General features: G+C 42.3%; 1 protein-coding gene across 1 annotated transcript in view; it reads right to left on the bottom strand.

The window, feature by feature from the left end:
• rwdd1 (RWD domain containing 1) overlaps positions 1-22,562 on the bottom strand; it is a 28,140-nt gene extending 5,578 nt beyond the window's left edge. Inside the window, exons 1-4 of the mRNA XM_043684958.2 lie at positions 22,404-22,562; positions 11,243-11,308; positions 3,869-3,999; positions 1,924-2,067 (exon numbers count right to left, since the gene is read on the bottom strand). Coding sequence (XP_043540893.2) covers positions 1,924-2,067; positions 3,869-3,999; positions 11,243-11,308; positions 22,404-22,542 — 480 coding nt within the window. The 5' untranslated portion in view covers positions 22,543-22,562. The remainder of the gene's footprint in view (positions 1-1,923; positions 2,068-3,868; positions 4,000-11,242; positions 11,309-22,403) is intronic.
• Between the last annotated feature and the right edge of the window lie 2,855 nt (positions 22,563-25,417).

Raw genomic sequence — 25,417 nt, 5'->3', positions numbered from 1 at the left:
GTAAATTTAATGAAATAGACAGATCTTTAATTAGTAATGGGTTGAAGGTATGGAGAGAAGGCAGGAAAATGGAATTGAGAGAGAGATGAAATCTGCCATGATTGTATCAAATGGCAGAGCAGACTTGATGGACTGAATGGCCTACTCATGCTCCTCGTTGTTATGATCTTATGCATGTTAAAGAAAGTCACAAAGATCAGGTTAAAAACAAGGGTATAACTCAGTCACAATTCAAAATCTGATAAGTTTTTTTAAATATTCCCACCGACTATCACTATAAAGAACTAGCAGTGGAGAACAAATTTGAAAACAGCATTAGCTATCTCAGCCAAAGTTCACAATGGAAATCACTGCAATTTAGTGCTAGTCACAGTGAATCTGAACATTAGTTTATATATATTTCCACCTTGTACGCAACTATGAAGGTATAACTCAATGGTAGAGTGAATGGGAGTAATGGGGAAAATATTCTGATTCACTTATGTTTGCTTAGCATAGATTTGTTGGGGAAATGTTGAAAGACAGAGTGCTCTGGAATTCAAACATATTGCACTAGAACATCGTTTCCGTTGCATCATATTATATACCAGTGGGGGAGTCAGCGCCTTGTGTGTGAAACTTCATAATGCAAATTATGACCTAGATGAAATATAAGGTCGTCATGGCCACTGGAACTTCTGCCTTCCTGTTCACAAATTTATGTCCACATATCTTTTAGGCAAGGAAATCAAAGGTTATTAGTAATAAATGGGAATATGGAATTCAAAACAGTAATAGATCAGCCATGATCTTATTCAATAAGAAATTTGAATAGCAAGTTTGAGAGGCTGTGTAGCTACTTCTGCTTCATATGTTCTTATATGAACAGTACACAGTTTGCCAACATATTGGACAACCTGACTTGTAAGTGCAGATTACTGTGACAAGGTAATTAGACAAGTCCTGCCACTAAGACCATTTGCAAAGATGGTCAGTGTGACTTCGTTTGGTATATCATGGTTGCTGTGATTACACACAAGTTTTTTTTTAAATTATGTGGTGGTGTTTGGGGGTGGGTGGATGAAGGGATATGTGCAGACAGAAAGGAATTGTTCTAGGTTTAAATTTTGTACCAACTATTATTCGTACTGGCTTACAATATATGATTCCCTTTAATGTATCACTGGTGGTCAATAGTTCAACTATCACAGCTTTAATAGTGGTATATTAATTCCCAGATACAAATATATTCTCAAATTCCCTTTCTTTAGCCACCTATACTAACTATAAAAATGCAAGTTGCTACAAATACATATAAATTAGTAGGTCTGAAGATGGGTTGTAAACCAAAATACTTTGGCATACACAAGAAAGGCATAAGAAATAGAGATAACAACATGATAGAGCAAAAGTATCAGGAAGTGATAAAGAATTTCTACAGACCATAGACCTGGCTTAACTGCAAGAACAGTATTACATCAGAAAATCTTAGTAGGGGAACAAGGAATGCAAAGCATAATTCAACTGATACTGCAGATTAACAGGTGAACTATGACAATATGACTGAAATTGGGAAACTGCAGCTAGACCAGAGAAAAGGTATGTCAGGGAAGAGATCGAGACAATGAAAATTCCAAGACAGTAAACTGAACCTCAAATGCATCACTCAATTTCGAAGTCTAAAAGTGGGTTTGGGACTCAAGTTCAAAAATTGCAAATGAACTGATGAATTTAGTTACTTGATACCATGGGTGATAAAACATTTAAAACAAGCATCCTTGGTAGCTGTCTGTTTAGATCTTATCAATTGTTTTATAAGAAACTAAATATATGTTTAACAGAAATGATGTTCTTGTGGTATGAGGCTGTATCTGTATAATTTTAAACATTTGGCCTAGATACATGGATCAGTTAGTGTACAGATCCACATCCTGTTCTTCAAACCTTTTCAACTTCTTCAGCTTCTTTTTCTTTTAATAATTTTTCTTCTTCTTTGCGGAACTTTATTTGATCCACAACTTCATTTAATTTTTCCTGTACGGCCGTCACCAATGTGAATATCATTACCATCCCAATATTTTCTTGTATCTGCGGGAAAGACGTAATGCAGTGTAAGAACATGATGAAAGAACAGAATATAACCAAGGGCAACGATCACTATCATGAACCAGATGCAAAGCCTGAAAAGCGAAACAGATTTGGAAGAAAATTCAACTGTTGAAAATAGTCAAGTTTTTTTCCAAAGACTAATACTCAATGCCATCTTCATTCCTAATTAATTTGATCCCATTTGATTTTTCTTTCAGAAGTGATTTACTTGCCATTCATTCATCTTTCTAATCTACTCACAAACTGATAAGACAGCAGATGGCAGCACGCATGATTAGCATAATACTGCAAAATATGTATGAAAGAATTTTGAACATGGCTAAAGAAAAAAGTCAGGGAATTACCAAAAGACATAGAAACCGTCTAGAGAGGGGACTTTTGCTTCAGAACATGCTGCAAAATTAATCAACACTTCAGAGTGCAAGCAACAATTGCAGTAAAGCTTATTGATTTTGCAGTACTGCTGACACAACTGTGATTTACTGCTAGGTTCAAGATTAATGGGCCAAAGTAAAATAATTTTGAAATGCTGAAAGTCAACATGACATATAGAAAGCTAAACTTTCATCTCTCCTGTAACTACAGAAACCAAAGGCATTATTGTGATATGAAACCAATGAGTGTTTACATTCAAGTTAGTGTTTGCTCTTCTGTTTCCAACACAAATTCCATTCCTTTAACTTAACTGTCATTCTGCAGTCTGACAAAAGGAAAATTCACTGAACAATTGCACATAAGGACAGGCAGAGAGAGCAGTCTTATGCGATAGCTAAAGAGGAGTGAAAGCAAAGTACACAACAAAATAAAATGTTTGTTTGTCACTGACAACACAAAGTTGTTTTTAAACTTGCTTGTGAGATGTGGACATCGTGCGAGTCCCTTGAGAAGACGATTGTGAGCTGCCACCTTGAAGCACTGCAGGCCATGTGCCGTAGGTTGACACACAATGCCCTTAGGGAGGGATTTCCAGAGATTTGACCCACAGCTAGTGAAGGTGCACTGATATCTTTCCAAATCAGGATGGTGAATGGCTTGGAAAGGAACTTACATGTGATGGTCTGCCTATGTATCTGCTCCCCTGGTCCTAAGTGGAAATGGTTGTGGGTTTGGAAGGTGCTGTCTAAGAATGTTTGGTTAACTTCTTGTAGATAGTACACACTGCTGTAACTGAGCATTGGTAGTGGAGGGAGTAGCTAGTTATGGATGAGATGCTAATCAAGCGGGCTGCTTCTTGGATGGTGTCAAGTTTGAGTGTTGTTGGAGCTGCACCCATCCAGGCAAGTGGGGAGTAGTCCATCACACTCCTGACTTGTGTCTTGTAGATGGTAGAGGGGCTTTGGGGAGTCAGGCGATGAGTTACTCACTGCATTATTCCTATTCTCTGGTTTGCTCTTGTAGCCGCTGTATTTATGTACTGTGCCCTGTTGAGTTTCGGATCAATGAGAGTGAAGACTTATCCCCACTATTTCCCAATGATCTATTTTAAAGGGGCTCATCATTAGGGCGAGGAGCATAAAATTTTGTGATCAAAATAGTTTGTACTACTGCTTTAAATTTGACATTTTATAGCACAAATGGGTTGTTTCCGTTTTGTTCACGATGGAACATTCACAGTAAACTTTTGTTTATAATCCTCTAGTTTTGCTAAGAATCTCATACAAATAAGACACAGAAAATCAGCCCTCGCAGGAGTGCAATACTTTGGCTAATTTTCATTAATTGAGCTGAATTGCACAATGATTTACCAGGCATCTTTCCCGGGTTTCTCTCGTTCACTTACCTGTTCATTTAATAGCGTTATTATATCTGCAACATCAGACTTTTGAATATTCTCTTGCCCAATGACTTCGAAAATTGGAGGTTCATCTGGATATTGTTCTACATATGTAAATTGAATTGTTGCCTCAACCGCTGTACAAAAACAATTATTGAATTTAATAGTCAGTATTACAGTATCATAACAAAAAAATACTGCAAATTTGAAATAAAAAGAGTGTATGTTAGAAAAGCTCAGCAGTAAGGCAGCACCTAGAAAATAAATAGATATAGTGCTTCAACCTAAAGAAGAATTGTACTCAACTCAAATCTACTGATGCTGCCAGCTCTACTCCGTTTTTCCAGCATATTCTACTTTTTTTCAGATCACAAAACCTATATATCTTGCACAGCAGCACAAGTTAAGGTTTGAAGAAGATTGTGCATGTTGGAACAGTTAAGACTTTCTGTTAAGACCTTGCTAACAAGGCAGCTCACACTTGCTTTCTGAACATAAACTGTGCCAAGACAGTAGTCCTTTCTCAACAGGTGATGTATGGAAATGTAGTAACACAATGCACCAATCATATTTTGCTGCTCAACGCTTGAACATTGATTTGACAATATAAAGCATATGCTGTGAATTTGAATATAACCATTTCAATATGGATAGTGGGGTGACAACATTATAAGGGTCATTCTCCACTTAGTACATATCTTGAAATGAATTCGCTGTGAACTGCATTTTGTTACAAGACAAACTGTTCTAGGATATTGAATAAGTGGAAAATAATAGTTATCATAAGCATCAACATATTAAATCAGCAAACAGGAAATTGAGAGAAGTAATCCAACACAAGGATGGAATTTTCTTCATAAACTCTGAATTGGTCTGTTAGCACCTTTGTCCCAAGGAGTGAATGCAACAAGGAGTGAAGCTGCTCCCTCAATTTTTAGCATTTATGTATATCGCATGCCTCACATGCTTTCATAAGTCAGTGAAGATCATGATTCATCCCTGGTCAATATGTAGATTCACATGCTAGCTATCATTCACCTTCAATATCCAAATGTCCCTAGTATAACAGATATGATATCCTGCACCGGCTTGATTATCTTGTGCCAAATTTCTGCCTTTTCCCATATCACAGCACACCATTATCTTAAAAATAAAACTATCCAATGCCCTCTTGAATGCTTCAGTTGAGCCCGCCTCCACCGCATTACCAGGCATTGTGTACATCTTCACAGGAACATATTTGATTCTGTCAGGCATCCCTGGTTAATGTCTTACACTAAATGTGCCTGAAACGTAATTTTTATTGTTAATGCCTTTAAATCCACATGGCCATTATTCTTTATTTGTTGTTCCTTTTTCTGGTTTGCTTCTCTCCCCTATTTTTTTTCCCTTTTCTGTTGCTTTTTCTCTATTTTCCTCACTGCTGTGCCATTAAGGGGTTGTAATCCTTTTCAAACTGTCCATTAAAAAAAAAATCAGAACTGTTGTAGCAGGCTTCAGGCACTTGATGGAGTTCACGCAAAATAAGGCAAGCTGACAGCATGAGGGCTATCTTCTATTTTTGTTGATTTAAAAAAGGAAAAAAAAACAATAAGCCATTGTACACAAGTGATGTAGAAAATTGTTTTCAAGTTTTTTTTTAAAGCTACACTTTCTTTGAGGAGAGCTTTATAGTTCTGCTGTGGGGAGCATTTGATTGCCTCTTGTTTTGTAAAAATAAATCAGAATGTATGTTTTTTAAAAAACGTCAGAGAGAGGCAGAGAAGTACAGTTCTCACGGTCTCAGTACAGGTCTGTAAACTTGTGCCATTAATTTTTAAGTAAAGGGATTTGTAGGAATGTACAGTATCTTGACAGAATTTGGATTTTAATCAAAAAATAAAGAGTAGCTATGTTTTCTGGCTGGTTATTCTACACATCTGTACTCACAGTTAAGATGAAGTCTGAGACATTTATACCTTCATGTCACAAGCACGATTTGATGATTATATGATGATCATCTTTCAAAAGCATTCTGACACACTGAGACATAACACACATTATGATTTCCTATGCTGCATTTGATTAACTTCATAACTGAAAGCATTACAATTAATTTTCTTGCGTGCACAGGAACTCAAAAATACTCACTTTTTGAAAATTACACCCAACTTGATACACCGTGAAGTGGTTTACAATGGCAAAAACAGACCTGAATCTAAAGTGGGACTGCAGTACAAGTAAAAAATAAACCTAAGTCAGATTTCGAAAAACAGACTAACAAACCTTCTGACATATCTATTTGCATGGTGTACGATGTACGCTGCCATCTAGAGGCTTAGTGAAAAAGTATGTGAATGGGACAACAAATAACTGAGAAAGTCCATATAATATGATGCATTGAACACGTGCTACAAAATTCTGTGGTTTTAGTAGAAAAGCTAAACCCAGGAACTCTCAAAAATGCTCTAACATTTCTGACAAGTGACATAATTCCAAATTAATGCAAATAAAGAATAATGGCCATGTGGATTTAAAGGCATTAACAATAAAAATTACGTTTCAGGCACATTTAGTGTAAGAGGTTATCAAGAGAAACAAACAATTGCTGCTTGAATTATCAATATTATATCAGAAGAAAAGATACCCAAGTTATTTTCTGTGAAAAGTCCAGACTTAATATTCATCTTGGGATTTATGAGCACAATCCATTAGAAATTTGTCTATTTTAATAATCTCCTTTTCTCCAAATATATCATACCACATACTCTCTCAATCCTTTTCACATCATTCCGGTTCCAGCTGATCTACACTGTCAGTTAAGTAAACAATATCCTCATTTTAACTTTCTTATTCTTGTTTCTGAATTTCTATATGGTCTTGTCCATCTTTGTCACTGCAATTTCCTCCAGTCCCACAATCTTTGAGATACCTCTTTCCTCTAATTCTGCCCTCTTAAGAATCCTTAGATTAAATTGTTCTGTCACTGCATCATATTTTCTTTTATAAAGTTCTTGGAACACTTTATTACATTTAAGATTAAAAGTGCATTATGATGATGTTGTATGGGGACAGACTGTTACAACACAGTTAAATCAAATCTCTCTCATGCAGCGTCCACCCCAAAAGAGAAGCAAACACATTCTGGTGAGGTTTTGAGAGTGGATACAAAATTTTCAGTGAGGAAGCATATTTGGAGAAAGGGAGATTAACAAAATAGACAAATTTCTAATGTATAGTTTAGGGCCATAAAGCATTTTTAACTATTACCTCCCCATTTAGAACAGGGCAATTAGATATTTTTAAGAGTTCAAGCTTGCACAATTTGCAACCTCATTAATTTTGTAAATGATCATTAATGAAAAACAATGACTCAAGGGAAAACACAAGAATCTTAAAACAACCTTAATTTATACCACAGAAAAACAGAGCTTCAAGAGAAATCAACTCTGCCTGGCTATGACATTGCCAGAGAGATTTCCATAGACTTCCCTAGCTTCCAATCACTGGGTATATCTTTTTATTTGCAGCAACCTGATCCTACATTGAATGTATATTGCTTCTAGCAAGCAAAAGAACCAAATAGAACAATCATCTAAATTGGTTGCTCGTGCAAGCATTAATACAATTTAAGTGCTGTCCAATCTCAAAATCAGATCTAACAGTGGAGCTTTAAATTAAAAATCATTAAAATTTACTTTAAAACAGATGCTTAGAATCAGGCTTCAATTGAGATTAGGACTCACTTCATTAAAAGTCGGAACTATTATTTTAACCTGTCAAAATTTGTTCAGAAGATCCTTTTGGGGTTGCAAGCAGTGTAAGTCAACATCCAAAGTTGAAGCTGAAACTCTGCTGCAGCATTCTGAAAGGGCTTAATCCTGTCCCAGGAATACAAAATCATCCATTCATCTGTATCTACTCCATCCTCCCCTTGTCCTCATTTCTACTTCCATCTAACTCTCAAATTTCTCCATCATTTCTTTCTTTTCTTCCCTTACATGTTCACCAAGCTCATTTTGTTTACCCCTCACACTAATCAAATTTCCACAAGCATCTTCCCGCCCACTGGCCGTCATTCCAGCCAATATTGTAAACTGTTCCTATCTTTAGGAGTTTGTCCCTGCTCTCTTCAGAATTCCTATTTTTACCTCTCCAAACTTCCAACTCAACATCTGTCGTCAAGTTTGTCAACTGTGCTGCAATATCTCTCATCCATATTGATGTCCTAAGTGCCTCTGATGTGGTCACAACACCATCCACTTTCAAATCTGCTTTTCCGTTGATCTACTCAAGGAACTGTGTCATTTGAGTCTACTTTTATAAATTTGATCAAACTCTCAAAATCTCTAGTGGTTTTACACCTGCCTCTGAACCCATATACCTCAGTCACAAAGATCACTATTTCTACCAATGTTCTGAAACCCATTTAGCCTTCTGCCTATGTCCAGTCCTAATCTATGGAGTTCTGCTATCATGGTATGTCAGACATATTTGTTAGCCAATCTGAAATATCCAATGTAACTCTTCTGCAATCACAATCACCAACTACCCTCAAGTCGAACACTTTCTGCTGTCTTCCACTTTGTCCTTTAGAACAGTCATTTCCTTTTTTAGGGAGCTTTCGCAATTTCCATCTACAGTCTTGTGGTCTGTAGATGGAATTTTAAGCAAATGCCTTAGCATCTGCATTACAAAGGCCTTTGTTTTCTTCCATTTTTTAAGTTGATTGGTTTGGTCGTACAGAACTGCAGAGTTCCTTAAAAACAAAATAGTCAAAAGCTTTTAATCGTGTACTCATCAGGACAATTTGCAGTGCAAAAATGTGTGGCGCTGGAAAAGTGCACAGCAGGTCAGGCAGTATCTGAGGAGCAAGAGAGTCGATGTTTCAGGCATAAGCCTTTCATCAGGAAAGTAGAGCTTATGCTCAAAACATTGATTCTCCTACTCCTCAGATGTTGCCTGTCGTGCTGTGCTTTTCCAGCGCCACACTTTTTGACTCTGATATCCTGCATTTGCAGTGCGCACTTTCTCCTAGGACAATTTACAGGAAAACTAAAGTAAATGGAAACCATCATTGTTGCTTTTGTGGTTCATTTCTGAATGTAATACCTTGACCAGAGTGAATCTGCCTGGTTTAACTTTTTAAACTTGGCAGACAATTATCATTGCCTGGTGTATTCTTAACAAAGCCTCCACTAGTAGGCAAAGTTACTTAAGACAGAACAAAGATAAAGTATTAAAGTCTGTTATGAAGCTGTAAAAGCTTTCAATTATGTCCACACCAAAACATAGCAATTTTGTGAACCGAATTGAACTGCTGCCCTTAAAAAGATCCAATTGGCTATCTCCTGTACTACCTCCCGCCCGTTTCCACCTCCTGCCCAAAATCCACAAACCTGACTGCCCCGGCCAACCCATTGTCTCAGCCTGCTCCTGCCCCACCGAACTCATCTCTGCATACCTCGACACGGTCCTGTCCCCCTTAGTCCAAGAACTCCCCACCTAGTTCGGGACACCACCCACGCCCTCCACCTCCTCCATGATTTTCGCTTCCCCGGTCCCCAACGCCTTATCTTCACCATGGGCATCCAGTCCCTGTACACCTCCATCCCCCATCACGAAGGACTCAAAGCCCTCCGCTTCTTCCTTTACCACCGTACCAACTACGTACCTTCCACTGACACCCTCCTTCGACTGACTGAACTGGTCCTCACCCCGAAGAACTTCTCTTTCCAGTCCTTCCACTTCTTCCAAACTAAAGGAGTAGCCATGGGCACCCGCATGGGCCCAGCTATGCCTGCCTCTTCGTAGGATATGTGGAACAGTCCATCTTCCGCAGTTACACTGGCACCACCCCCCACCTTTTCCTCCGCTACATCGATGACTGTATCGGCGCTGCCTCGTGCTCCCACGAGGAGGTTGAACAGTTCATCCACTTTACCAACACCTTCCACCCCGACCTCAAATTCACCTGGACCGTCTCAGACTCCTCCCTCCCCTTCCTAGACCTTTCCATTTCTATCTCGGGCGACCGAATGAACACGGACATTTACTATAAACCGACCGACTCCCACAGCTAACTAGACTACACCTCCTCCCACACTGCCCCCTGTAAAAACGCCATCCCATATTCCCAATTCCTTCGTCTCCACCGCATCTGCTCCCAGGAGGACCAGTTCCAATACCGTACAACCCAGATGGCCTCCTTCTTCAAAGACCACAATTTCCCCCCAAACGTGATCGAAGATGCCCTCCACCGCATCTCCTCCACTTCCCGCTCCTCCGCCCTTGAGCTCCGCCCCTCTAACCGTCACCAGGACAGAACCCCACTGGTCCTCACCTACCACCCCACCAACCTCCATATACAGCGTATCATCCGCCGTCATTTCCGCCACCTCCAAACGGACCCCACTACCAGGGATATACCTCCCTCTCCTCCCCTATCAGCGTTCCGAAAAGACCACTCCCTCCGTGACTCCCTCGTCAGGTCCACACCCCCCACCAACACAACCTCCACTCCCGGCACCTTCCCCTGCAACCGCAAAAAATGCAAAACTTGCGCCCACACCTCTCCCCTTACTTCCCTCCAAGGCCCCAAGGGATCCTTCCATATCCGCCACAAATTCACCTGCACCTCCACACACATCATTTATTGCATCTGCTGCACCCAATGTGGCCTCCTCTATATTGGGGAGACAGGCCGCCTACTTGCGGAACGTTTCAGAGAACACCTCTGGGACACCCGGACCAACCAACCCAACCACCCCGTGGCTCAACACTTCAATTCCCCCTCCCACTCCACCAAGGACATGCAGGTCCTTGGACTCCTCCATCGCCAGACCATAGCAACACAACGGTTAGAGGAAGAGCACCTCATCTTCCTCCTAGGGACCCTCCAACCACAAGGGATGAACTCGGATTTCTCCAGTTTCCTCATTTCCCCTCCCCCCACCTTGTCTCAGTCAAATCCCTCGAACTCAGCACCGCCTTCCTAACCTGCAATCCTCTTCCTGACCTCTCTGCCCCCACCCCCACTCCGGCCTATCACTCTCACCTTGACCTCCCCCCACCTATCGCATTTCAAACGCCCCTCCCCCAAGTCCCTCCTCCCTACCTTTTATCTTAGCCTGCTAGACACACTTTCCTCATTCCTGTGAAGGGCTCATGCCTGAAACGTCGATTCTCCTGCTCCTTGGATGCTGCCTGACCTGCTGTGCTTTTCCAGCAACACATTTTCAGCTCCTATCTCCAGTACTGTTCTATATTTCCACAATTACAAATGTGATTTCAGACAACCAATCAAGCTTTACATTTAAACCTATACAGAATGAAAAGAAATCCAATACAATACCCAATAAAGCATAGGGAAGCATTGTTTAACCAAGTTTAGGCACTTACTTTCTTCATCTTCACCAGTGTCAGATGTTACAGTGATAGTGAAACTTGTGGGATTCTCCGACACCACTAGAAGAAAACTAAATATTAGTACCTGTAGAATAGACTAAAGACTAATAATAACTTCATTCAAATAAGATACATTTCTAAGCCAATAAACCAGTTTAATAAACATTTTTAGCTTTCATATTATATTATGCAGTGTTTGCTGATACAGGCATATAGGTCGTTCTGCTATTATGTGACAGTTGCATTTCTCTGCAATCTCACGCTATTAAAAAAAAATCACACTATGGAAAACCGCTTTAGAAAACTGCACTGCGGAAGATCATTAATTAAAAAAAAGTAACTCTACCCGTTCACTAGAAAGTTGGTATTATCCAAACAACATCCACAATTTGGCAATCGCGTTATAGCCAATTCGCGCTGACAAAGTCTGCGCTATAGCAGAACAACCTGCAAACGTGCATGCGCTGAGTTTCAAACAGTGCATGTTATCATTTAGACTTTATATGTTAAGTGATGTGCAAATTCAGGAATGCACACACACGGAAGTAATCTTTGAACTCAAAAAGGTCAAAGTTCATGGATCACTTAAAAATTTAGAAGTACAGCTAGTAATTAAGAAAGCAAATGGTATGTTGGTCTTTATTACAAGGGGTGTAAGTACAAGAACAAAGATTTCTTACAACAATAAATGTAGCGCCTTGGTGAAACTCCAGCTGGAGAACCGTGCGTAGTTTTGATCTCTGTACTTACAGAAAGATGCAAATATTGTAGAGTGTGCAAAAATGTCTCATCAAACTAATTCCCAAGGAAGAAAAAATTGTCCACTGAGGATAGATTAAATAGACTGGGCTTATATTCTCTGGAGTTTTGTAAAGACAGGCAATTTCATTCAGACATTCAACATTCTTCCAGGGATTGACAAGGTAGATGCAGGAAGGGTACTCTCTGATTTGGGCGCCCTGAACCAGGAAACAGTCTCAGAATAAGCCACAGGCCATTTCAGACTGAGATGAGAAGGAATTTCTTCTCTCCGAGGTGATGAATCTTTGAAATCCCACAGTGTTGTCAAGATTCTACATACTACAAGACAGTGAAGATGGGAGTTTATTTTTGCAGTGTCATAAGTCTTTGGAACACTTCCTCAAAAGGGGATGCAACGGACTTTGAACAGAGGTTGATAGATTCTTGAAAAGTAAGTGGGTGAAAGGGAATTGGGCTTGGGGTAAGTGTGGTTGAGCAGTAATCAGATCTACAATAACTTAATGAGTGGCAGAGCAGTCAGACTCCTGCGCCCAACTTGAATTGTTCACCCTTGACTTCTAGAAGGTTAGCAGAGGAAACTGACAGCCAAACATAAACAGGTTTATGAGGTTAGCAAAAGGTTGCAATGTCTAGCTAGTTGTTATAGTGATTGCTGTGCTTTGGTAACATTTGAGGTGAGCTGGGAGATAAAAGTGGAAGCCTCATATATCAAAAACAGAAAAGGATTTAAAAGTTAACTCCTAAAGAGGACTGTGGCCAAGGATATCTAAGTTTTGAAAAGCCAAAGGTTCCCAATGTTTGGCAGCATCAAGCAGAGTCAGTGGGATATTTCTACTTGGGGTAATGGCAATGGTTTAGTAACAGTCAGAATGGAGAACCTTGAAATTTGACAGCAGCTTAGGGGATTCTTCAGTGCTAAGTGCCCTCTCTATGTTGGTGCACAAGGGATAAGCAAAAAGGAGCCACAGCTATATTGGAGAGGGGGACCAAGCACAAAGAAATGTCTGTTCATCAGTTCAGGTCCTCACCTTGAATTGTTCTCAATTTTTTTTACTATATTTGCAAGGTAGGATTCTTTCAGATCCAGGCAGGGCTGCTCAAGATTATATGCAACAGGAGTGATTCAGCTCAGAGGTGGGTAGGATCATTCCAAGAACTTTGGATTTAAACATTAGAAATTGGATGAAATAAAGAAAGATAGTAAATGTACAGTAGGCACAAATGTGAAATAAGCACTTTGGGTGGGGTGGTGGGGGAAGGAATGCAAAGAAGATGGGCAGAGCTGCTTAGACCAGATTACCACCACTAAGATATAACTCAATAGCTGGGAACATAATAGCTGGAGACAGTGACATGAACATAATGAGTTACACGAACAGCCATGAACAAGAAATGGGGATTCAACTGGATTTAAATGTAAATGATCAACAGGAAAGCTCTGCAGGATTATATGCAAAACTTTAAAATACACTTTTAATAGATTAGGTTCCATACAGTGTAAAAACAGGCCCTTCGGCCCAACAAGTTCACACCAACCCTCCGAAGAGTAACCCACCCATTTCCGTCTGACTAATGCACCTAACACGATGGGCAATTTAGCATGGCTGATTCACCTGACCTGCACACCTTTTGGATTGGGGAGGAAACCGGAGCACCGGGAGGAAACCCACGCAGACGTGGGGAGAATGTGCAAACTCCACACAGACAGTCACCCAAGGCTGGAATTGAACCTGGGTCGCTGCCGCTGTGAGGCTGCAGTCTAACCACTGAGCCACCATGCCGCCCTACTTATCCTTACTTCCAAATAACAGCCCTACACCTACTTCATTCTGTTGATACTTGCTTTTCTAATAAATCAATCCAAACGCGGGACCTGACAAGATGGCAGGGATTCTGTAGAACTGCTGTGGATGGCACTGCCTAACAGCCAAGGCCCATTGGGGTTTTTTTGCCATCCCTGGTCAACTTATGCATAGGAATTATTAGTTTGAAAATTTAAAGAACACATATTTGTTGATAATTTGAAATGGGAAGGATGCCAAAAGGTAAAGGAGCGAGCAAACAGCAGCAGGGAGGACACTCCTGTGCAGTAGCAGACACACCAGAGGCTGCAGCAGCGGCCTCTCCCGAACCCCCAGGGGACCTGAGACTCTCAGAAATTGGCGGGAGCGATGGCGAGACTTACCTCAAAGGTTGAGGCTGCGATTGAGAAGATCCAAGCCCAGGTCCAATCCATCGCATCCATTCTGCAGAAGCATGAACGGGAGCTCCGGGGCCTCGGGGAGTGATGGAGGAAGTGGAGGGTGGAACTACAGCATCAGAAGCTGCAATCAAGTCCTCATCCGGTCGGATCAAGGTGCTGGAGCAGCAGGTGCAGGTCTGGAGAGACCAGGTTGACGACCTCGAAAATCGAGGTCGGAAGACAAATCTCCGGGGTCCCGGGAGGTGAAGATGGTGGGCAGCCTGCCAGTTTCTTTGAAAACTAGCTGCTGCAGTTCCTGGGCCTTCAAATGGAATCTGGACGGCTGCAGATTGCCGGGGCTATCGGGTTGCAATGCGCAGGTCAGGGCTGGTACAGCACCGTCGCCTGGTCCTAGTGCACTTTCACACATATAGGCACAAGCAAAAAGAAGCCTCCAGATCACTGGGAAAAGACCCACAGGTATTGCTGCACAAGGTGTCAAAATCATGTTTTTCCAGGATTTCTCGGCAGTTGTAATGCGAAAGAGGAAGTCCTTCGATGAAGTTAAAAAGAGGCTGAAGAGCCTGGGCATCCAGTACTCCATGAGGTACTCCTTCAGCCAGGAGGACTCAGTTTATACGTTTGACTCAGCAGATAAAGCTAAGAATTTTGTAGACACTTTAAAATAAACCAACTGGTCTTAAGAATATGAATAATGATAGTCCTCTTTTCCTTCTTTCCCTGTGTTTTCCCTTTCCCCAATAATTTTTTTTAAAAATCTTGGAATATGTTGTTCCTATTATATTTTTATAACAGGATTTCATCATGGGAAATTTTGTGGGTGTCCTTTATTGTCTCCTCTTTTTTTGCTCTCTTTCTCTTTTAGTCACAAATAGGGGTGACATGGAGCCAGGGACGGGTGGAGTGCTTATCCCAACTTTGTCTTTTTTTGTTGACTTAAGGATTATCTCCTTGTTTATTTACTTTATTTGCCTAAGGCTGGGGAACAGTCCAGGCTTGAAGGAGCTGTGGGGGTGGGGAGTGCATGGGTAGGGTGAGTGCCCCCCTATTGGTGGTGGTGGTTGGGGGGGGGGGGGGGGGGGGGGGGGGGGGAGTCTCCGATTCAAGGTTTTATAGTTGGTTTTCTTTGTAGTTTTTTAGGAGCAATTGTTATTTGTAGTTATGACAGAGTAGTTTTTGTATACACAATTCCGCGACTCTGAGTCTTTAAGACCATAAGACATAGGAGTGGAAGTAAGGCCATTCGGCCCATCGAGTCCACTCCGCCATTCAATCATGGCTGATGCGCATTTCAGCTCCACTTACCCGCATTCTCCCCGTAGCCCTTAATTCCTCTAGACAACAAGAATCTATCAATCTCGGCCTTGAAGACATTTAGCGTCCCGGCTTCCACTGCACTCCGTGGCAATGAATTCCACAGGCCCACCATTCTCTGGCTGAAGAAATGTCTCCGCATTTCTGTTCTGAAATGACCCCCTCTAATTCTAAGGCTGTGTCCACGGGTCCTAGTCTCCTCGTCCAACTGAAACAATTTCCTAGCATCCACCTTTTCCAAGCCATGTATTATTTTGTACGTCTCTATTAAGTCTCCCCTTAATCTTCTAAACTCCAACGAATACAATCCCAGTATCCTCAGCCGTTCCTCATATGTTAGACCTGTCATTCCAGGGATCATCCGTGTGAATCTCCGCTGGACACGTTCCAGTGCCAGTCCTTCCTGAGGTGTGGGGACCAAAACTGGACACAGTACTCCAAATGGGGCCTAACCAGAGCTTTATAAAGTCTTAGTAGTACATCTCTGCTTTTATATTCCAACCCTCTTGAGATAAGAGACAACATTGCATTTGCTTTCTTAATCACGGACTCAACCTGCATGTTTACCTTTAGAGAATCCTCGACTAGCACTCCCAGATCCCTTTGTGCTTTGGCTTTATTAATTTTCTCACCATTTAGAAAGTAGTCTATGCTTTTATTTTTTTTGCCAAAGTGCAAGACCTCGCACTTGCTCACGTTAAATTCCATCAGCTCTGGCACAACCCCTCAAATTTTTGATTAGTGCATTTTCTAAGTTGAGTGTCTTTGGAACACAGCACATTATTATGGTGGGCGGGGGGGCATGGGATTTCAATTGCCTTTTGGATCCAACAGTGGACAGGATGCCTTGTGGGCCCCCAACTATTTCTTCACAGGCCAAGCAGGGGGCTGACTTATGTGAGGAGTTGGGGCTGGTGGACATTTGGAGATGTCTTCACCCTAAGGGTGAAAAGGGACTTCACCTTTCTTTCAAACCCACATTCATGTCACATGAGCATTGATCTTTTTCTGACTCCCTCAACCCTTCTGGATTCGATTATGGGTTGTAAAATTGGAAACATAGCTATCTCTGATAGAGGTGAAGGTTAAGGCCAAGAGTGAGGGGCTAAGTTTGTGGTACTGGTGTCTGGATCCTTTTCTCTTTAAGGATTCCAAACTTGTGGAATACATTTTGAGGGAGTTCCAGGAATTCTCAGCTATCAACTCAGTCACGGCTAGTAGTCCGTCTATGTTATGGACTTTACTAGGCGATTAGCTATTTCCTATTCGGCTAACTGAAGGGGGAACAGCAACGTCTACTTGAGACAAGGTCGAAAGCCGCCGAGGTGGCACATTTTGCATGGCCTTCGGTGACTAAGCTACAGCAGATCATGACCCTCCGGGCTGCCTTGAATTCGATACTCACACAAACCGTAAAGAACTTGCTTTTGCTAGACAAAGGCTGTTCAAGTATGGGGATAGGCCAGGAGATTATTTAGCATATCTGACTAGGAAAAAGCGTGGCTCCAATCCATCACTGCAATTAGAGACAGTGCCGCGTCCTTACATACGATGCCAAAAGGATTAATGAGGCTTTTTGGAGTTTTTACGCTGAATTGTATTGGTCTGAAGGTTGCAAAGACAGGTGGGCTAAGATGGAAGCCTTTTATAAGAACCTGGACCTCTCGGGGTAACCATGGAACGGGCCTCTCACATTAATGCCCCCTTGACAGTTCAGGAAATACAGGAGACAACTAGGCAACTTCAGAGTGGGAAAGTGCCTGGCCCTGATGGTCTCCTGGGTGAGTTTTATAAGGAGTTTATAGGGGTTCTGTCAGGGCCGATGTTGGAGATGTACAATCATTCCTAAATGCATGAATGCCTACCATCATCTTTGAGAGAAGCTAATATTTCCCTCATTCATAAGGGGAAGGTTCCTGAGGATGTGCCTCACAGAGGCCCATCTCTCTACTAAATTCAGATTTCAAGATTCCGTCTAAGATCTTGGCACTGAGATTGGAGGTGGTGTTGCCCTGGAGCATTGGAGGCTGAGGAGTGACATTATAGAGGTTTATAAAATAATGAGGGGCATGGATAGGATAAATAGATAAAGTCTTTTCCCTGGGGTGGGGGAGTCCAGAACAAGAGGGCATAGGTTTAGGGTGAGAGGGGAAAGATATAAAAGAGACCTAAGAGGTAACGTTTTCATTCAGTGGGTGGTACGTGTATGGAACTATCAGAAGTGGTGGAGGCTGGTACAATTGCAACATTTAAAAGGTATCTGGATGGATATATGAATAGGAAGGGTTTGGAGGGATACGGGCCAGATGCTGGCAGGGGGGCACCAGATTGGGTTGGGATATCTGGTTGGCATGGACTAGTTGGATCGAAGGTCTGTTTCCATGCTGTACATCTCTATGACTCTATGAGGATTAGACAAGTTTTACAAGGGGCCGTAGGCATTCTAATAATATTAGACAGTTACTGAATATGATCCAAGCACGTCAGCAGCGATCAATTCAGAGATCGGTGATTTCCTTAGACGTAGAGAAAGCATTTGACTGGGTGGAATGGCTGTATCTCTTTTACGTCTTAGAGCGGTTTGGGTTGGGTGGGATCTTTGCTCGGTGCGTGGAGATTTTATATCGCTACCCTCTGGCCACTGTCATCACCAATGGGGTGAAGTCTGGGAACTTTAGGATTGAAAGGGGCCAGTAGTCAAAGCTGCCTCCATTCACCGTTGTTGTTTACGTTGGTGATAGAGCCACTGGCAGAAGCCATTTGTCAGAATGTCAACATAACCACTCCAGAAGTGGGATCGAGGGCACACAAGATTATACTATATACGGATAGTGTCCTTTTGTTTTTAATCGGACCCCATCTGATACAACGTATTAATTTATTTGGGGCTATTTCAGAATATAAGATCAACTTTGCAAAGTCAGAGGCTATACTTTTGGGGACCTTAAGGAAGTGCCAGAGGTTGAAGATGGCCCTAGGTTCCCTTTTAAGTGGTCACGGGCAAATTTCTGATACCTAGGTATTTTTATTCCCCCGACATTTGATCAGTTATTTCGGACTAACTTTGTTCACCTGCTTGACAATATTAGGTGGGATCTCTAGAGATGGGAGGCTCTTCCAATTTCGTGGTTGGGCCAAATAGCCTTTATTAAGACAAATGTCTTTCCTCATTTGCTTTATCCCATGCGTTTATCCCTATAATGTTTCCCGGGTCAACATTGCGGAACATTATGGGTTGGTTTAGTTCCTTTGTCTGGCATCATTGGCGGCTCCTCATCAAACTTACTAAATTGCAGTTGCCTCAAGGATGGGGAGGAGTTGATTTCCCAGACATCAGGAGGTATCAGTTGAGTTCCCTGCTGTCCTTTGTGTGCGATTGGGCAGGTAACAATCCAGGCTCAATATGGCGAGATATTGAGGCCTCCCAGGCAAAGTGCCCTCATATTAACTTGTTCACGGATTAGGTGAGAACAGTTATGGATCACTGCTGGAACCCTATTGTTATTAGTATGGTCAAGGCATGGAGGGTAATGCGCAGAATGAGGGTTGCTTATCCAAGACTTCACCACTCACTCCCATAGTTGGTATGCCGGGTTTCTGACCAGGGATGGTGGACTCAGGGTTTAAACTATGGTCAGCAAGAGAAATTTCTAGTTTGGGAGACTTATTTGAGGGGGAGGTTATGATGTCCTTCGAGTAGTTGAGCTGCAAATACGGGCTGCCCAGCAGAGATCTTTTCCATTCTTTTTCAGATTGGGAATTTCATCCAGAAGATGACCATGCTTCTCACTAAGCCTTATAAGGCCGATACAGAGAGGCTGTTGCTACGTTCCACAAGCACCCTCTTGGTTAGAGCCCTCTATCGCCTGTTGGGTGAAGGGGCCTTGCAGGATATTAACTGGTTACGTGAGGTCTAGGAGCAAGTGCTAGGAGTGGAGATCTCTTCTGAAACCTGGGAGGACATGCGAAAGATCTCAATCTGTAATAGGACATGCGCTATGCAGTTAAATGTTCTGCAATAGGGCTCATTTGGCACTGGCCAGCCTGGCAAAGTTTAAAAAAGGGGCATCTTCAATGTGCCCCATATGTAAAATAAGGGTAGGGACTCTTACCCATTACTTGTAGACATGTCAGAGGCTCAGTGTTTATTGGAGCGCTGTGGTGAGAGAGATAGGAAGGGTACTGAGGACCGAAGTTAAAGCTGATCCAATATCTCTCCTCCTCGGTCTACCAAATTTATCATTTTTAGATGGGCATGGGAAGAAACTATTTAATATTCTTAGATACTGTGCACAGAAGAATATTCTGATGAATTGGGTGTCGGAGAACCTGCTGGGCTTGTTGGGATGATGGAAATTAATTATGGAGCACATTCTATTGTATCTTTTTTACAAACATGGTGCACCGCAAAATAGACCATTTTTATAAGACATGGCAATCCTTTTGGAGTTATTTGGATACAGATTTGTCTGCTATCTTAACTAAGGCGTCTGTTTTACCATAATGGTAGGTTTGCTGAGCCCTGGAGAGGGCACTCCTGAGTTAATACGAGTGCAGAGACAACGCTTCCTGTTTCCTGTTTGGGAGCTCTGTGCCAAGCATTGCTATTTTGTGTTCTTGTGTGTTTTAGTTGTCACTTATTTATTGGTGTTGTTTTGTATAGTGTTTGGTTTTGTTTTGTATTATAGAGTACGTTAGTAGTTAGTAGACAGTAGTTGTATTGTAATTTGTGTTTTTCTTTATTATACTAGTATTTGTTATATTTTCAATAACTTTATATTTTTGTAAAGTAAAAAAAGATTTTTTTGCGCTAATAAATATATTTACAAAAAAATTCAATCCAAATTGTAACAAAGAATGTTATAAAACAGATTTCTTCAAAAGTTTGAGAAAAATCAATACAAATGAGAGCAGATACAAAGTTGATAGCCAACACTGTGAAGCCTTGATATTTAATATTTCAGGAAACTAGACTATCCAAGAATCCCTTCAGTGTGGAAGCAGGCCCTTCGGCCCTACAAGTCCATACCCACCCTCCAAAGAGTATCCCACCCAAACCCATTCCTCTACATTTACCCCTAACCTACACATCTGTGCACACTATGGGCAATTTAACATGGCCAATTCACCTAACCTATACATCTTTGGATTGTGGAAAGAAACCAGAGCACCCGGAGGAAACCCACACAGATATGGGGAGAATATGCAAACTCCACACAGCCCGAGGCTGGAGTTGAACCCAGGTCCTTGGCACTGAGAGTTATCGTTACTTCCAAATAACAGCCCCACACTTAATTCTGTTTACCCTTGCATTTCTAATAAATCAATCCAAACCATTAAGAATGCATTTAGTTTTAATCAATCAACAGTACCATTAGCTGGCAATAGATAGCTTTTACAATATATTCACATATATGAGATGCTGAATGCAAGAAATAAAAAGATTTCAAGTAATGCTTATAATACAAAGTAAATCATGTAATGCAAGGGCAAAATTTAGTGATGAAAATAACACACGTGAACAAAGCATTCACCAGAATGGGGGGTCATAAAATTTAGTGTAAGATTACTTACAGTGTGGAAACAGACCATTCGGCCCAACAAGTCCACACTGACCCGCCGAATGGCAACCCACCCAGACCCATTCCCCTACATTGACCCCTTCACCTAACACTACGGGCAATTTAGCATGGCCAATTCACCTAACCTGCACATTTTTGGACTGTGGAAGGAAACCGGAGCATCCGGAGGAAACCCACGCAGACACAGGGAGAATGTGCAAACTCCACACAGTCAGTCACCTGAGGCGGGAATTGAACCCGGGTCTCTGGCGCTGTGAGGCAGCAGTGCTAACCACTGTGCCACCGTGTCGCCCACCAGCAAGAGGTTTAGCAAGAGATAGTTTAAGAAACAGCCACAAAAACAAAACATATTATGGCTGAAGAGTAATGCCTCTGCTTCTGAATCAAAAGCTTGGGCTCAAGTCCTACCATGGCATCATTAGCCATGGAAAATGTGTTTATGATGCAGCCAAGCAGGTTGATAATCCATCCAACTCGTCATTGCAGACAGTTGGTGAGATGCTTGGTCAGCCATGTATGATGTGACATGCTGCACCTATAACTTTGACAAAGATGCCTGACGCTTTATAGTTTAAGGTTAATCACAAACAGAGAAAACAGATTCCAGTCTAGAATGAAAAAAGAATCGAGGTAAAGACTAATGAAGGGGGAACAGAATGTCTCAGCTATTCGTCGGCTATTCTGTTTTTAGGCAATTTTTTCACGAGAAAACTTCATTCTGCTGCCCCTTTATTTTGTTGTGCTTCAGAACATAATTACTCATTGCTGCAACACTCCATACACCTTACCTTTCTACACGTGGGTAAAAATCAATTAAACTGAATCACGCACATCATTATCGCCAGAGCTAATTCTCGTGTTACAATATAGATGTTCCCATGTACAAAGGATCATGAACTCCCAACCCTTCATCCTCGGACGGCTTTGAGAAGACTAACACTTAGCCAGACTATCTACCCATCTACCTCTACAGAATCCTGAAGAAGGGTAACACCCGACTTCTCCACCACCCGACGCTGCCTGACTTGTTGTTCCTCCAGCCTCATGCCTGTCCAATGTGTCGATCTATCTACCACACACGGTTGCCGTTTGAGATGCTGACAGCTCCCGGCCGGTCACAGTGACCCCCGTGATCCTCCCCGTTAACCTCCTCCTCCACCCCCGGCCGCCAGCCTTTACCACCCCAGCCCCGTCTCCCCCTTCCCCAGCCGCAGTGCTCAGTCTCAGGCCTAGGGGGCTAGCTCCCGCTCCTCTCCTTAGCCGAAAGCCCTCGGCCCGCTCAGAGGCCTCTCACCTGTGAACGAGTCCGGGTAAATGGACTCCAGTGCCTCCAGCTCATTGCGCTGCTCCTCGGTGTAATCGGTCATGTTAAACGACTGAGAAACGCCATTGAGATAGAGAACAACGCCGACCGACAAGCCTGCTCTGCACATGCGCTCCCCGTCCTCTCCCGTCACCCTCTTCCCCGAGGGACGCCTTTTTGCGCATGCGTAGAGGACCAGCCCCTGGTACCGACTGATGGTGTTTATCAGGGCCGAGTCCTCCCAGGCGGGGAGGCGATGGAGCTCGGAGGACTGATGAAGGGAGTGGGGAGGGTTCCTCTTGCCGGTATGGCGTTGTTGGCCTGAAGCTGCGAGAGGCTTTACTCTATGTGACTGAGTAGGTTTGCTTTTGTATTAGCTGTTTTGTTAGGCCAAATTGAGTATTTTGTTATTTAGGCAAAACAGTTAAAAAATAACTATGTTTTTCCAAACAGTGGATTGGGATCTCTTTAAGGAAAAACAGCGACTCCCCCAAAGTGTTCGGCCTGAAGGTGAGAGATCTGCGCCCCTGGTAGAACAGGAATTTTCAGTGAAGTCAGGATTTTCCTGGTCTCTTCGCTGAATTAAGGTTCACAGATGGTCTTAGGCTTAAAGCCGCTTTGTGCACAGGCGATGATAGTGTCCTCTGTTTGGGATCCGTTGTTGAGTGTTCAGACTGGTTACCATCTGCGACCCAGTTTGAACTGGCCTCAGGAACGAAGGAGAATTGAGGCAAGAGTGAGATCCTGTTTTTTGGAAACTGGGTTTTGTCCTCTTCACTGTTGGGTTAGATTACCTGAATTCACTGGGGAAATTTTGGAGACATTTGTCTTCCATGTGGAAAGATCCCCACCCATCCCACAGACCGCATTACCAATTTGAAAAGTGCTGCTGAGAGATGATGGCATCTGCTAAAATTTGGATGGAGTGAGTTGCTGTCGTCAAACAAAAATGACATGTAGGAGCAACATTCCCTCCATTGCAGGTGAGAATCTGGTCATTCAGTGCAGTGCTCCTGGTGTTGTTGTACATGACACCCAATCCAGCTTCAACATTAATTAAAGGTTGAAGATGAATTATATTTGCAAGGCACAAGCCTCAAGATAAAAGGGAGATAAGTGCCAACATTACACTCATTTTTAACTTTTTTTGTATGCAGTTGTATCAATCTAAGCATGATCTCTCAGTATACAAACAAAATATGTTAGTACATTCTGATGTTCTACCTGATCGTGGTGTTGGAAGGGATGGGTCTGGTCACACTATTATGGAATGCTACATTGCTATGGACTATACCATAGTCTGTGTCCCTACTGGGGAAATTTATGCAGAAAAAAGTTTGACCACAAGTCTATAAAACCATGGTCAACTTTAATGTCGTTGAGTTCTTGTGGGAAAAGGAGATGACAAAGCCTGTCAGATGCTTCTCCGAACAAACTCTGAAAGAGTCATTTGGCAACAGGTCTCATTGCCAGAAGTTTCAAATGTGCACCAACGTGTAAGTTAACCAATGGTGAGAAAAGTCCTTCTTAGATTTTTTGTGTCACCCTCTCCACGTACTCTTGTCGAGGTGGCTGGGGTACTGAAGACAATTGTTACGTACCTCTTTGTGGGATGTCCCTTTGCAAAAGTGTTTAGACCAGAGTAGTGCTGGAAAAGCACAGCAGATTAGGCAGCATCTGAGGAGCAGGAAAATCGACGTTTCGGGCAAAAGCCCTTCATCAGGAATAGGGCTTGACCAATTTGGTGTCATCTGCAAATTCACTAATCAAACCATGTACATTTTCATCCACAAACAATAAAGATCCCAATACTGATCCCTGTGGAACAGCACCAATTACTGATCTCCATTCTGAAAAGCACCCTTCCACTACTAATCTCTCTCTTTTGTGACTAAAATGAGGAGGTGCCAGTATTGGACTGGGGTGGACAAAGTTAAAAACCCCACAACACTAGGTTATAGTCCAACAAGTTTTTTTGGAAGTACTGGCTTTCGGAACGCTGCTCCATCAGCTAGCTACCTGATGAAGGAGCAGCGCTCCAAAAGCTAATATTTCCAAATAAATGTGTTGGACTATAACCTGATGTGTGATTGTTAATTCTGTGACTAAGTCAGTTTTGTATACATCTAGCCAGTTCACCCTGGATTCCATGAGACTGTACCTTTTGGAAAAGCCTGCTATGCAACCTTATCAAATGCCTTACTAAAGTCCATGTAGACACCATCCACTCCCCTTCCCTCATGAATCATTCTTGTCACCACCTCAAAAAACTCAAGTTGGTGAGACATGACCTTCCTCTCACAAATCCATGCTGCCTATCACTAACAAGTCCATTCACTTCCAAATGTGAATAAATCCTGTCTCTCAACATCTTTTCCAATAGCTTCCCCATCACTGTTGCCAGGCTCACAGCCTGTAATTACCTGAATTATCTTTGATGCTCTTCTTAAACAATGAAACAACATTGGCCATTCTCCAGTCCTCTGGAACCTTGCCTGAAGCCAAAGAGGATGCAAAGATATCTGTTAAGGCCCCAACTATTTCCTCCCTTGCCTCCCACACTATGCTGGGATACATCTTATCTGACCCTGGGGACTTGTCTACCTTAATACGTTTCATGACACGCAAGACTTCCTCCATCAATGTGTTGACCTGCCGAGAGTATTCACACACCTTTCCCTAACCTCATCATCCCTCATGTCCCTCTCTTTGGTGAAAACTGATTTGAATTTCTTATTAAGGATCTCACCCATTTCATTGCATTCCACATGTAACCTCCCTCCTTTATCTTTGAGTAGGCCAACTCTTTCCCCAGTTACCCTCTTGCTCTTAATATATGTATAAAACGCCTTGGGATTCTACATTTCCCTGCTAGCCTAAGATGTTTCATAGCCCCTTTTAGCCCTCCTAATTCCATTTGCGCTTGTCCCTACTTTCTCTATGTTCTTCAAGGACTGTTTAATGCTCTGAATCATGACTGCCTTTTCCTCTGTGCTAAATAGTGA

This window comes from Chiloscyllium plagiosum, unplaced genomic scaffold (genome assembly GCF_037043375.1).
Source record: "Chiloscyllium plagiosum isolate Xiang-an unplaced genomic scaffold, Cpla_swu_hap1 HiC_scaffold_3, whole genome shotgun sequence".
In the NCBI taxonomy this organism is placed as follows: domain Eukaryota; kingdom Metazoa; phylum Chordata; class Chondrichthyes; order Orectolobiformes; family Hemiscylliidae; genus Chiloscyllium; species Chiloscyllium plagiosum.
This window is presented reverse-complemented; position numbering and strand designations above follow the sequence as displayed.